At 38.7% G+C, this 12,274-nt stretch overlaps 1 protein-coding gene across 2 annotated transcripts in view; it reads left to right on the top strand.

The window, feature by feature from the left end:
- Positions 1-12,274, top strand: part of MYO16 (myosin XVI) — a 474,768-nt gene that overhangs the window by 80,141 nt on the left and 382,353 nt on the right. The window contains exon 1 of one of the 2 annotated variants that reach the window (XM_081128843.1): positions 10,011-10,154. The exons of the other annotated variant lie outside the window; for it this stretch is intronic. Within the exon in view, the coding sequence (XP_080984969.1) occupies positions 10,127-10,154 (28 nt within the window). The 5' untranslated portion in view covers positions 10,011-10,126. Of the gene's footprint in view, positions 1-10,010; positions 10,155-12,274 lie in introns of those variants that run through there. 2 annotated transcript variants of the gene reach the window in all.

The raw sequence follows: 12,274 nt of genomic DNA, 5'->3' as shown, positions 1-12,274 counted from the left end.
ACTGACTGGCTAATAGTAGCCTTAATGCACCAGGCCTTTTCTGGAGGTGCCCCCTCCTGGGAACAGTCTTTCTTCACCTCTTCTATGCTTCCATGATATCCTGTTTATAGTTTACCTTTGCACTGACTATATTGTGTTATAATTGTCTGTTTACCATGTTAGGAAATCACTCTAAAGGCACAGAGAGTTCCATATTTGTATGTATACATTGGCACAAACCACGTAGCTCATCGGTCAGTGGTCAGTGAATGAATGATTGTAGGATGAACTACCTTAATTTTATTAACCTTGGAAATCTTTCTTTTGCTATACTTCTTGCTGCTGTCTTCGGAAGTATGTCACTTTTTGCAAAACTATAAAAGTTAGATATAATTTGTTTTTGTGTTTTGTTTTCATTAACCCTCATCTGAGGATATTTTTTCCATTGATTTTTTTTTTTTTTTTTTTTTTTAGAGAGAGCAGAAGGGAGGGAAGGAGAGGGGGAGAGAGAGACACATCGATGTGAGGGAGACACATTGATTGGTTGCCTCCCTCATGACCCAAGCAGGGCGGGGATCCACCTGCAACCCAGGCACGTGAGCTTTCCTGGGAACTGAATCCATGACCCTTTGGTGCGTGGCCTACGCTCTAACCACTGAGCAAAACAGGCCAGGGCTAGATATAATTTGGAAAAGGTAAAGTGTGCAGATCTTACATTTCAATAAATCTTTATATATCTCTCTATATTTATATTTGTGTAACTACACCCAAATCAAAAGATGAAACATTTCCATTATTCCAGAAAGTTCCCTTGTGCCCCCTTTTCACCAGTAGTCCACTTTTTAAAACTTCTATAATCATAAATTAGTCTTACCTACTTTTGTATTTCATGCAAATGAAATCATATATTTGACAGCCTCAAAATATCCCCCATCAGGTTCATGTAAGACTTTTATTTCGATGATATTTCTTCACAGCCAATTACACTATAGCCAACCTTAAATCACTTAATTAACACCTCCCTATTGGGGTCTAGAGATGTATATCAACATCCTCTGTGCTCTGGAAATGATCCTATAATATTATCAGCTTACATGTGATTGCTAGCAGCTATAATATATTAAATTGAAAAAAAAGTCTATTCCATTTGCTATAGCTTAGAATTTATTTAATGAGACTCTAAAATTCCATTTCTCTCTACCCCTCTTAAATTCCATATATAAAAATATATCTGTCTTCCTTCTGTGAAGTCCTACTTTCTATCTGTAAATATTGTGTTAAAATTTCCCTTCTTTTTACATTTATGGTTGACTAACACTGCACATTGCAACCTCTGCCGTGATGGATAATCTAGGGCATAAGAGTAAAACATCATTGTATTAGCATCATATTAGCATTTTGAGAGGAAGCCCACAAAGGACATAAATTAACCATAATGGGATGCAGGAGGCATTGAAGCAAGAAATCAGTGCAGCTCACCTAAGCAAAGAACATGGGGGGTGGGGGACCCAGAAGGGGAGGCAGCTTACTCACCTTTGATGATTGGGTGCCAATTTCCCGCCTCATTTTACCCACCTTCTTCCCTTCTGCACCCCTTTTTCCTATAGGTCTTTTCCAAGTGCATCTTCCTTTTCCCCCTCCTCTCGCTCCATCTGTATGTAATGTATAGGGTGGAGTTGGTCAGACAAAGGAGGTTGGGGGCTGAGAAAGGCAGGAAAGAATGTGCCAGACAGAAGTATGTGCTAAGGTTGAGGGTCCCCGACAGGCTCAAGAATAAAATTTTTTTTTAAACAGTCATGACCACAGAGCAGGAGGTGATTAAGAGGATGGTGGACACTGTGGCCTGAAAGTCTTGGTGGGTCACGTGCTTTCGTGGCTGTGTGATCTTGGACATCTCGCCTAGTCTTTGTGCCCCAGTTTCTTCATTTGTTTAAAAAAATAATACTACCTACTGCATAGGTCTCTTACGAGGATTAAGTGATTTGATACCTCTGAAGTGATTAGATTATGTTTGGCACATAATAAGCAATTTTTAATTATTTGCTATATAAAGTCAAGCCTTAAGAACGCTTTGAAGTAATTTTCTAGAACTGTTCACTTGGAAGTTTATTTATAGTTTTTTAAAAATGTTCAAGTATTCTGGAAGTGTTAAAGGGAATAGCAGTACATATATTTATTTTCTGACTACCTGCATTTTAGGCCTCAGTTTCTGTTTGAGACTGAGGCCACGCTGAGGAAGAAAGGAAGGAGTGTTGAAAAATACCAGGGAGGAGTCATTCAAGTGACTTTCTCTGGCATCCTGAACTCACTCTTCTGATGCCAGCGCTCTGTCTGGAACTTTTGGAATTTGGGCTTCTGGAGAAGAGAGACTTCTAGGATTGGTGACATGAGATAAGTGGAAGAAATAGCACATTCGATCAGATCGAGTGTGAACACTGGGGAAGGGGCTGGGGGAAAGGTCTGAGGAATGAAGCTTGTAAAGAAGGAAACAGAAATACAGGGAGGGGTTTTCCACATAGGTATTGGAGGAAGGTATATTTTGGTTGGAGAAGGACATGCTCTCTGCTCTTATCTCTGCCTTTGCCCTGGCCTTGGATTTCCCCACAGCTTCCAACCACACTGTCATTCTTCCTGTTCCCTTCTCCAGTCACATCCTGCAATCAGAGAGATATTCATGAGTTTAAATCACCTCCCTCTGTGGCATTCAGATATCCCGTCTCTTTAGGACACATGATAAGGAGTAGACCCACCTCCCCCTCGCCCCCAATCTAGCCTCCGATGACTTCTCTAGACTCACCTCTCACCTGGCCATTCCATGTACTTCTCCTTTAGCCACATGACAGGTTTCTGTATCTGAGCATGTCATGAACATCCCCATATCCCCTCTGACTACTTCCTTTACCAGATTTCTTTTTTTTTTTTAATTTTTTAAAAAAATATATCTTTATTGATTTCAGAGAGAGGAAAGGAAAGGGAGAGAGAGAGCTAGAAACATCAATGATGAGAGTCATTGATCGGCTGCAGCCCGCAACCCGGGCATGTGCCCTGACCGGGAATTGAACCCTGATCGCCTGGATCCTAGGTCGACGCTTAACTGCTGAGCCACACCCGGCTGGGCTACCTGATTTCTTTTTATTCATAGGCAGGTGTCTACTTCGGTACCACTTCTTCAGGAGCATGCTCCAAATTATCAAGCGTTGGTTGTCTGCCCCATAATACCATGCATTTATAATACCATGCATAGCTTTTCCATAATTTCTATTTCCTTGTCTATAACCTTTGTAAGCCCCATAAGGCAGTGTTTAGTCTGGTTCATGACTGTTGTATGCACAATACACAACTATTTCTAGGGTTCATAGAATTTTATGGAGTTATGTTTTTAATAGTAAACATGGAGTAAATATTTACTGTGAATGGGTTTTCTATGTCATTGATACATGCAAGGCTGTACCAAAGGTTGGTGGTATATTCAGGGAAAATCACATAATAACTATTTTCACTAATACAAAAATAGTATTACATCCATAAAACATTAGGAGCGCATAAAGTGTTTTTAAAATAATGGTTGGAAATACACTTGTTGAGTCTGTGAATAAGAATCCTGTTCAGTAGGTATTATTGTCTCCATTTTTTATCTGAGTAATTTCAACCTCAGACAGGTAGCCTGACCTTTAGGGAGTGGCAGAGAAACAATTACTGTCCAGGCATGTTCACTGATGTGAACTTAAAGAAGGGCAACCCACTGGAAGAGCCTTGATGATGAAAAGGTTGTGCCGTCCTTCTAGGTTTCATTAGCCTCCCTCAATACAGGCAGAATTTACCTGTGATTATTGCTTCATTCTGAGAAGCTCCTCCAATCACCCATATGAGTGTTAAGGAGAGAGAAAGGTAGAGATACAGATAAGAAGAAAAGAGGGGAGGAAGGGAGTGAAGGGGAGAGGAGAGGAAACTTCTAATAGGAAATATGAGGTCACAGATTATGAATCAGAAAACAGGCTTTCTAGCGCTACTTTCCTGAGCCCAGTCCCCCACGGGAGGACAGGGACCATATGATCGTAACGCTCTCAGTGCATCGGGTTGTGGCACTGGGGAGGAAGCACAGAATTAGAAAACTAAGCTCTTATGCTTTTGGCGCATCTACCCATTTTTTTGAAAAAGAGAGAGGGGGGTGGGGGATAAATATGACGTAAACAAATAATCTTCATAGAAGACAGAAGAAAGTTGCCAGCTTCATCACTCAGAAATATAAATCAATGAGTCTGGAGCAGAAATTCTCTAAATCTCTCCAGAACTATATCACTATCTCTAAGTTGAGAAGAGTTTGTAGGCTAAATGACCTCTAAATGAATATAAAAGAATGCATAGAAATGGAATAAACAGCTAGTGTATATGTAGTTAAGTGCATGGATTGTTAAATTGCAGCTAAGGACAAGGAGAGGCTCCAAATGCAGCTCTCTTAAAATTGCTTTCATCCTTTGAGGAAAATAGAGATTATTGTTTAGGTCATCAAAGTGCCTCAGATATTATCTTCTAGGTGACAGCTGTGCAGGGATCTGCACAAGAATTTGGGCTTTACGTCTCAGCTCTCTCTCTTAGTTAGGTCATCACTGATCTCTACAGTCATCTTCAGAGTCAATCACAGTTCATTATTTGATTACCCCATTAGTTGTATAAAGCTTTTAAAAAACTCCCTCAAATGGATTGAAGAACAAGGCAGACCATACTTAATTTATGGTTTACATAATGTATCATATTTCACACACACACACACACACACACACACACACACACACCCCAGGTACAGCCATACAAACATAAACTAATCCTGTCCATTTTTTATTTACAGTAAAGATACACAACCTCTTGTTCAAGGTCAGAGTTTCTGGGGGGAGGTAAAACAGTAACTGCAAATGGGAAAGCCATCCCAGAGCGTTTTAACACATATGCTAGAGATATTTCAAAATGATGTTAACATTCAAGTGAATAAATTTGCAAATGTTTTGCAAATTTTCTGTCCCAGGTACTTAATTTAATTGATACTCATTAGAATTCAAACCATTTCATTTTGATTAGGGAGAAGAAAAATCACAAAGGGAATGTGGGTAACCAGATGACAGAGCATTCCATATTGTGTGTGTGTGTGTAGATACGAATCCATATCAGTGCACAAATATACATGTCATATTATGCTGTACTGCATTATATAAAGAGCAATTTTCAATAGTTTTTGGAACAACTTGAAAAGTGTGCTTTTTTTTACCTTTACATTGCTGGTCTGTGAAAATATTAGTATAAATGCTGATGAGTAATTTCCAGCCCTTATAGTATATATTTACATTTAGCCCCGTTAGCATCTTCACTGCTCTGCTGACACAGAGATCAATCCATTTTTTTTTTTTTTTTAGCAGTGCTGATCTATATTATAGTTTTCTTCTCTCTTCACCCTCTTCACAATTGACTACAACCAAGTTAAATATCCACTTGTTTTGGTCGGAGACTTGTGAGGCCGTTTGAAGATGAGGAGCACTGAATCTGAGAGCCAGGGCTTTAATATACTGGCTAAACCTGAGATCAGCCCCAGCAGTTGGCAGACAGTGCAAGGGGACATGATCAGAAAAGTAGGGACCTGAGCAGTCAGGCAAGGCAGGCTTGAGCATCTTGTGGTACCTGGGGGATGACCAGTGAGGCTGGTTTTCTAACAAGAGTTGAATTTATTTATGCCTTTTTCTTCTTGACAACTCAGATCTTTTCTTCTCTGTAGCCATCAGAAAAAGACCCCTTAAGCCTTACAGGGCCTTAAATTATTAAACCAGAGCATTACTCCCAGGAGAGAGGGTCTTGACTCCATCCACCGAGAAGCAGTCAGTATCTGCGAGAGGTGATTAAATCTGTGGATTTAATTTCCATCCATTTTGTGTGGGTCACCTGTGGCTTAAAGTCCCTAAACCTGTGTGTGATTTGCTTCATCAAAGTCTAATATTTAGAAACCCCAACCTATTCCCAGAGTAGAGGCAAAGAGGCTTGTGTCACAGAGCTTGAATATGTATTATAAACAATTTGTACATGTGATTTATAGCCTCATTTGGAATTTTTATATAAGTTACCTATGTATGTGCACCCCACCTAAACTAGTGGTGTTTATAAACTTGAATTTTAATTCCATCACTTAATAAAGTGTGAAAAAATGCAGGACTGTTAGCTTTAGTAATTTATGAAAAATTGACATAAATAATAGATTCCTCCAAATAGAGGTCTAAATGGAGTAGTATCTCACCTATGAGCTTTCATTAGAAAAAGTGTTTTGAAGCTATATATTACACATATCCAATTTCAAAAGATACTTAATAATAAGTGAGTATATAATTCTTAAATGCTTGTCTGTCTTTGGACTAATTTGTTTCTTTTTTTTTTGACTGGGAAATAATTTAGCCTTATTTGAAGAAATCTGGTGCTTCATGATGCTAACATTTAAAAGGAAAAAATCACGTGTTTTTATCAGAAATACTCTGAATTGTAAGCAGCTGTTTGGTTTATAAAAGAAGGAATTTCTTTATAATTAGAAATTGCTTTTGAAATATTGTGTGTGATATTCAGTGAGAAAAATTTTTCATTGTAGTAATTCTGAGAGATAATAAAATACTTGTGCCTTATTAGTATGTGAGCTTTATAGCAATTAAAAACAACTCCTTTGCCCAGCCAGAGAGGCTCAATGGGCTGAGCATCCTGTGCACCAGTAGGTTGCCTGTTCGATTCCCAGTCAGAGCACATGCCTGGGATGCCTGTTTCATCCCAAGTTGGGGCATGTACAGAAGGCCACCAACTGATGTTTCCTCTCACATCGATGCTTCTCTCTCTCTCCCTTCCTCTCTCTAAGCATGTCCTACGAAGAGGATTTAAACAAACAAATAACAACAATAACAAAAACAAAAGAAACCAACCACTTCTTTCAAATGCATGATTTCATTTTGTACTTGATCATGTTCTGCAAAATACTTGAATTGCTAACAATATATAATGCAATCTAGGTTTTTCATTGCTACTCTCATTACAGTCTCTGTTATTATTTAACATTTCAGATTTTAAGAACTTTGGAATGATCAGTGTAATGTCCTAACACTGAGTTGAGTTTTGTAGGGATGGGCAGAGATCAGGAAATTTTAATCAGCTCAGCCGAGCGTGCCTCAGCAGTTGAGCATCGACCTAGGATCCAGGTGATCAGGGTTCGGTTCCCGGTCAGGGCACGTGCCCGGGCTGCGGGCTCAATGCCCAGTCGGGGGCGTGCAGGAGGCGGCCGATCAATGACTCTGTCATCATTGATGTTTCTCTCTCTCTCTCTCTCCCTCTCCCTTTCTCTCTCTGAAATCAATAAAGATATATATTAAAAAAATTTTTTTTAATCTATTTTAAGTTACCATTATTTTTATACTTTATAAAGGGAGTGAAGTTAATAGAGCCAAAATTATTTTCCACCTGTATTAATGCCTGCATTTTAAACTAATTTTTATTTGATAATGATGAAAAGTAGAAAGATGTATTTCTGTGTGGTTAAACATAGTTTTATCAGTGTTTTGAGCATGAATATATGGTTTCTAGAGACAAAAAGATGAGAGAACTTCTTAATCTGGGGAATTACATGTATATACATCTCTCACATATGAAGCAGATTCTAAATACATTCATAAAGCTAAGAATAATTTTTTTTGGATAGCTTCCTTTAGCTCCTATCTGTTGTTTTAGAGGTCTATGTTTCCCTACTTGTAATTTCTAGCACATTTCACTGTGGAAATTTCATTAATTGTACATATTTCACCAGGCTGTAAGCAATGTGAGGGCAGGAATAAAGTCATCCTTCTTAATGTATGTCATGTAGAACAGCAAAAATAACGACTTGTCAAGTATTTATGGAAGAAATGAGTAAATGAATAATAAACATATATGGTAATGAGCTCACAGGGGACTTTGGTCAGAGTTCTTACAAGAGCAGGGTTTAATCATTTAATAACATTTTAAGGGTACAGATCAATCATATTTTCAGTAACTTTTTAAAAATTTTTGCCAAGCACACACCATGCTTCTCTGTGTCTCATATAGTTTCTTTTTTCAGTTCAAAGAGTAAATGGTCTTAGAACTCAGTTGTCTTAGATGTTTATTGAGGTAATTACATAGTGGCATGCAATTTGCAGAAAACTGAGAAATTCATGTATTTAAGAAAGGTGTGTAGACAACATACATGTGTGTTAAGGGAGGGATATCTAGATGATAGCACCTTCCTTAAAGAGACACGGGACAACATTCACATAAACTCATAGTTACTGTATGCATGTATGCAGGGCTTGTATTGAGGTAAAAGGAGAGACCCTTGCTTTCTGGATAACAGGCATAAATAGTTGTGTCTTACAGTTTATTAGGTAACATTTCAACACACAAACACACGTCTTAAATACTAGAGTGGATATTCCTGTATACAAAGGTTGTGTTTTCGACATAATTTTATTCCTGAGAAGCACTTAAAATGGTGACTTGCGTAACAACGACTCTCAATAGTTAATTGTGCAAAGAATGAAGGTTACTGAATTGAAAGTTACTGATGAAGGCTGAAAATCCTCATTCTTTTCCTTGGAAAAAGAAGTTAAAGTGTTCGTTGCAATCATTCAATGTATGTTAAATGTTTTTTCCTTGTGAATGTTAGTAGCAACTTTTTTATTGAACACCAATAACATAAGCTAAAATTTTTATATGCATCGTTCTAATGTTCAGGATGAGGACTGGGAATTGTAATTCCCATGTGTGGATGAGGAAACTGAGGCTCCCAGAGGTTCAATAACTTTCCAAGTCGCTACTCGGTTAAGTGGTAGAATCTGGATTTGAACTCAAGCCATTCTGATCCCAAACCTTGAACTCGTATACATCATACTACTAACACAGTTAGAGTAATTCCTTAGTGAAAATTTAAGTCCTGACCCTCTGTTGCATAGGTTTGAAATTTATAATCTTCGTGTTTAATAAGGGGACTACTCTTTGAGTTTTGCTTAGTAAGGTAATCTAAAACCTGGGCTTCTACCGTAGTATGATATGCAGGTTCAGCGTGCTGTTCATACCTGCCTCTGCAATGCCCTCCAAATCTGAAGCACAAATAATTTTAGACTATGTCAACTCATTTTCAGAGATCATCAAAATGTATCAGTTTGGGGGGGCAGATGAATTTTGCATTTGTAAGGGACTTAAATGGGACCTTTTTCTTTGGCTAACATGGCTATTGCATTGAGTATGATTTTTATTTTTATTGCAATAACCCTCAAAAACCATATGTTTCTTTCTTCCTGATTGCCATTTGGTCAGACGTACTTCACGTGGTTGTATAGTGAAATTCATTGCAGCCTGCAGAGGTAGCGGAATCCTAAATTTGTAAAGCTGTGCAAACCGAAAGCTTTTTGTGAATAATTTCAGCTTTACATTCTGCATAGGAAACTAAAGATATGCGTTGTGAAATATAATGCAGTTCCTTCATTACTAGAGGTAGATCAAAGGACCCCTGATTCTAAGAAGTGGCTATTTTGAGATCCTGCTATCCATTTCCTATTCACACACAGCAACTGGTGGCAACTAAAAATAATCAGCTCTGCCACCAGCTAAGAATCTGGTCACATTTGGCTCGCGGACAACGTGCGCAAATAAGATTTAGGATCCCTCGTTAGTTGCTTCCCTCCAGCCCACTCATCATCTAGTTTGCTGCCATTTGAAAGCTATTGAAAAGCCATTAAGAGGCAGGAACGGGAGAGCCGCACTGCAGCACACCTCCTCGCCGCCGAGTGTGGCTGCGTGTGGCTGCGAGTGAGCACCAATTAGAGCCCACTATTCCCGGGACCGTGGCACCAGGAGCCCTGTCACTCAAGGGCGCTCCGAGAGCACGTGCAGCAGGGCAGCTCCAGAGCCGGCGAGAGGCTTTATCTTAACTCCAGCTGCTGCATGTGAATGAGCGGGGCGCTTTCTGCATGGTCATGGCACAGAGCCCCTGTGCAGTCATGCATCCAGAGGTGAACTGTTACCTGAGTCAGTGCTCTAAATAATGCATTTCCTGCGATCAACAGTTGTAGCAGAAGAGAATGCTGGAGCCCGTAGTAGCAAGATTTCCCTCTGAGATGGAAAGATGTCTCACTATCATTTTATCAAGTGCTGTAAGTAAGCTTATTTTGCTCATGTGGTGGTTTGCTTGAAATATTTTCTGCAGATGCCAACATTAAGGCAGGTCTGCTGGTATGCCACATCTGGGTGAATGACATAGAGCAGTGACTTTGAAGGGTGTTTTACATGCTGAATGTGTTTCCTCTTAATTTCAGGTTCTGAAATAATTCCAGGGTGAGCCAAATGCTGATAGTATAGAAATCTTTAAAACTTTAGCTTTTTAAGAAAAAGATACATACATTGCTTTTTTTTTTTTCAAAAACAATTCATAAAAAAAAGGAATTTATAAGAATATTTCTGGGTATCAATGTATGTTAATAAAGTGTTTGTATAAAAACTTATTATGTATGGCTGAGGCCATTCAGTTACTATTTTACTCTCAAGTTTTAGTGACTGTGCCTACATCAAATGCTCAGTTTGTAAGCTTGATTTTTAGGATTATCCTTGGCAGTAAACTTTTGTCCTTGCACCATTCACCTTGCAGTGCTCAGGGGCTCGAATGACATCTGTACTATACCAAATGTTCTACACTGATGCTAGGATGGTGAAAACTCGTTTGCTGCCGGCTTTTCTGATGGATCCATCAAGGGTTTCTTCAGTGCCTGAATTTTAACAGCTAGATAAAAGCGGCATCTAAACCTTCTCCAGATGGTACTAATGAAGAGGGAGATATGTCTGTAGCAGAAATGGTTTGCTAGATATACATTTTTTTTCCAGTAATACTCCTGAAAACTTCTGTACATTTATGTCATCTCAAAGTTACACATGACATTTATAGAAAATGGTTTCCTCTTAGAATGAGGATTTTGTAGCAAAGGACATTATAATGTTACATTTAACTATGTTAAAAGGGAACACATGTTTTGAAAGGATCTTGAGTTTTACACTAAAGGAGACTGAAAAATGTAATGATGATTGAGAAAATATTTGCCTTCCTCTTGTCCTTTGTGGGGGATGTATATAGAAATTAAAACTCTGATTAAAGAAAATAAAAATGGCTTACTCTTCAGCATACCCCAAAGAAGCATGCTTTTGGCTTGCAGAACAATTTTAACTCAAAAAGAATTTACTGATCAGCTTGTAAGTTTGAAAATTGGCTCTTTAATGAACAGAAATTGGTCACAGGCAGCATATTTAGGAATTATGAGAATAATTTTCTGTTTTAACCCCTGAAATCTTGGGGTTGTTATCTTGGTGAAATATGTGTAAGAGTGTTCTTGGCTGGTTTTGCGTTGCCCCTCATGTTTTACTGCACCAGCAGAATGTCATTATTTCTCCTTTCTGTGCCTCTGCAGAGGAAATTCCGAAACCCTCTGCACCATTTCCACAGGCGCCTGGGCTCTCGTCAGGCAGAGAACACATCTGGTGGAAGGCAGCCATGGAGCATGGACAGAAAGCACAAGGGGACAGAGAGTGGCATCAACTTGGAAGAGTCAGGGCACATTTGATCATCAAATATAACATGAGGCTGCCTTTTTCTGCCTTATATTATTTTTGTAACAGCTGAATTACTTGAGTTTAGAATTTCAGAAAATTAGAGGAAGTGATGATGTCTGGTAAATGGAAGTGTTTGAGATAATTATTGCAATCCAGATGAAATCGAAAATGAATGAATAGCGAGATGCCCCAAATACCTGGAAAAAATGTTTCTTATGAATTTATCAAAGTAACTACCAATTAGTTACTAAGATCTGACTATGTTCTAATCTAAGCTCTGTGTTTGGCAATATGTGTAAAATAGAAAAAAAGCATTAATATTGTTGAATGCTCACTTCTCTGGCGGAATGGTACAATGTGCTAAGGGAGTTCAGAAATTATGTTTCATTGTGTGCCACTCCTCGAGGGCCATTTCATAGTCTTGAGCTGGATATTGAAGGATGAATAGAATATAGAATGAAAAGTGAGGGCATTGACAGAATCAGAAGGATTTATTGCTAAGGATCATAATCCACAGTTTAATTGTTCCGGATGCATTAGATGTCCTCATAGTGTCTTCCCTTGCCCCTTGTACTGGGTTGTTCTATTGGCAAAGTAAGTGGCCCACACTATTTGCATCCAGTTCTTACTCACCTGTGCTTTCTTTCTTCCGCATTGTGACCCTAGCTTGTCACTG

The sequence above is a fragment of the Miniopterus schreibersii genome, assembly GCF_964146895.1.
Source record: "Miniopterus schreibersii genome assembly, chromosome: 2".
In the NCBI taxonomy this organism is placed as follows: Eukaryota; Metazoa; Chordata; class Mammalia; order Chiroptera; family Miniopteridae; genus Miniopterus; species Miniopterus schreibersii.
The sequence above is the reverse complement of the archived record's forward strand: the minus strand, read 5'-3'. Positions and strand labels throughout refer to the sequence as shown.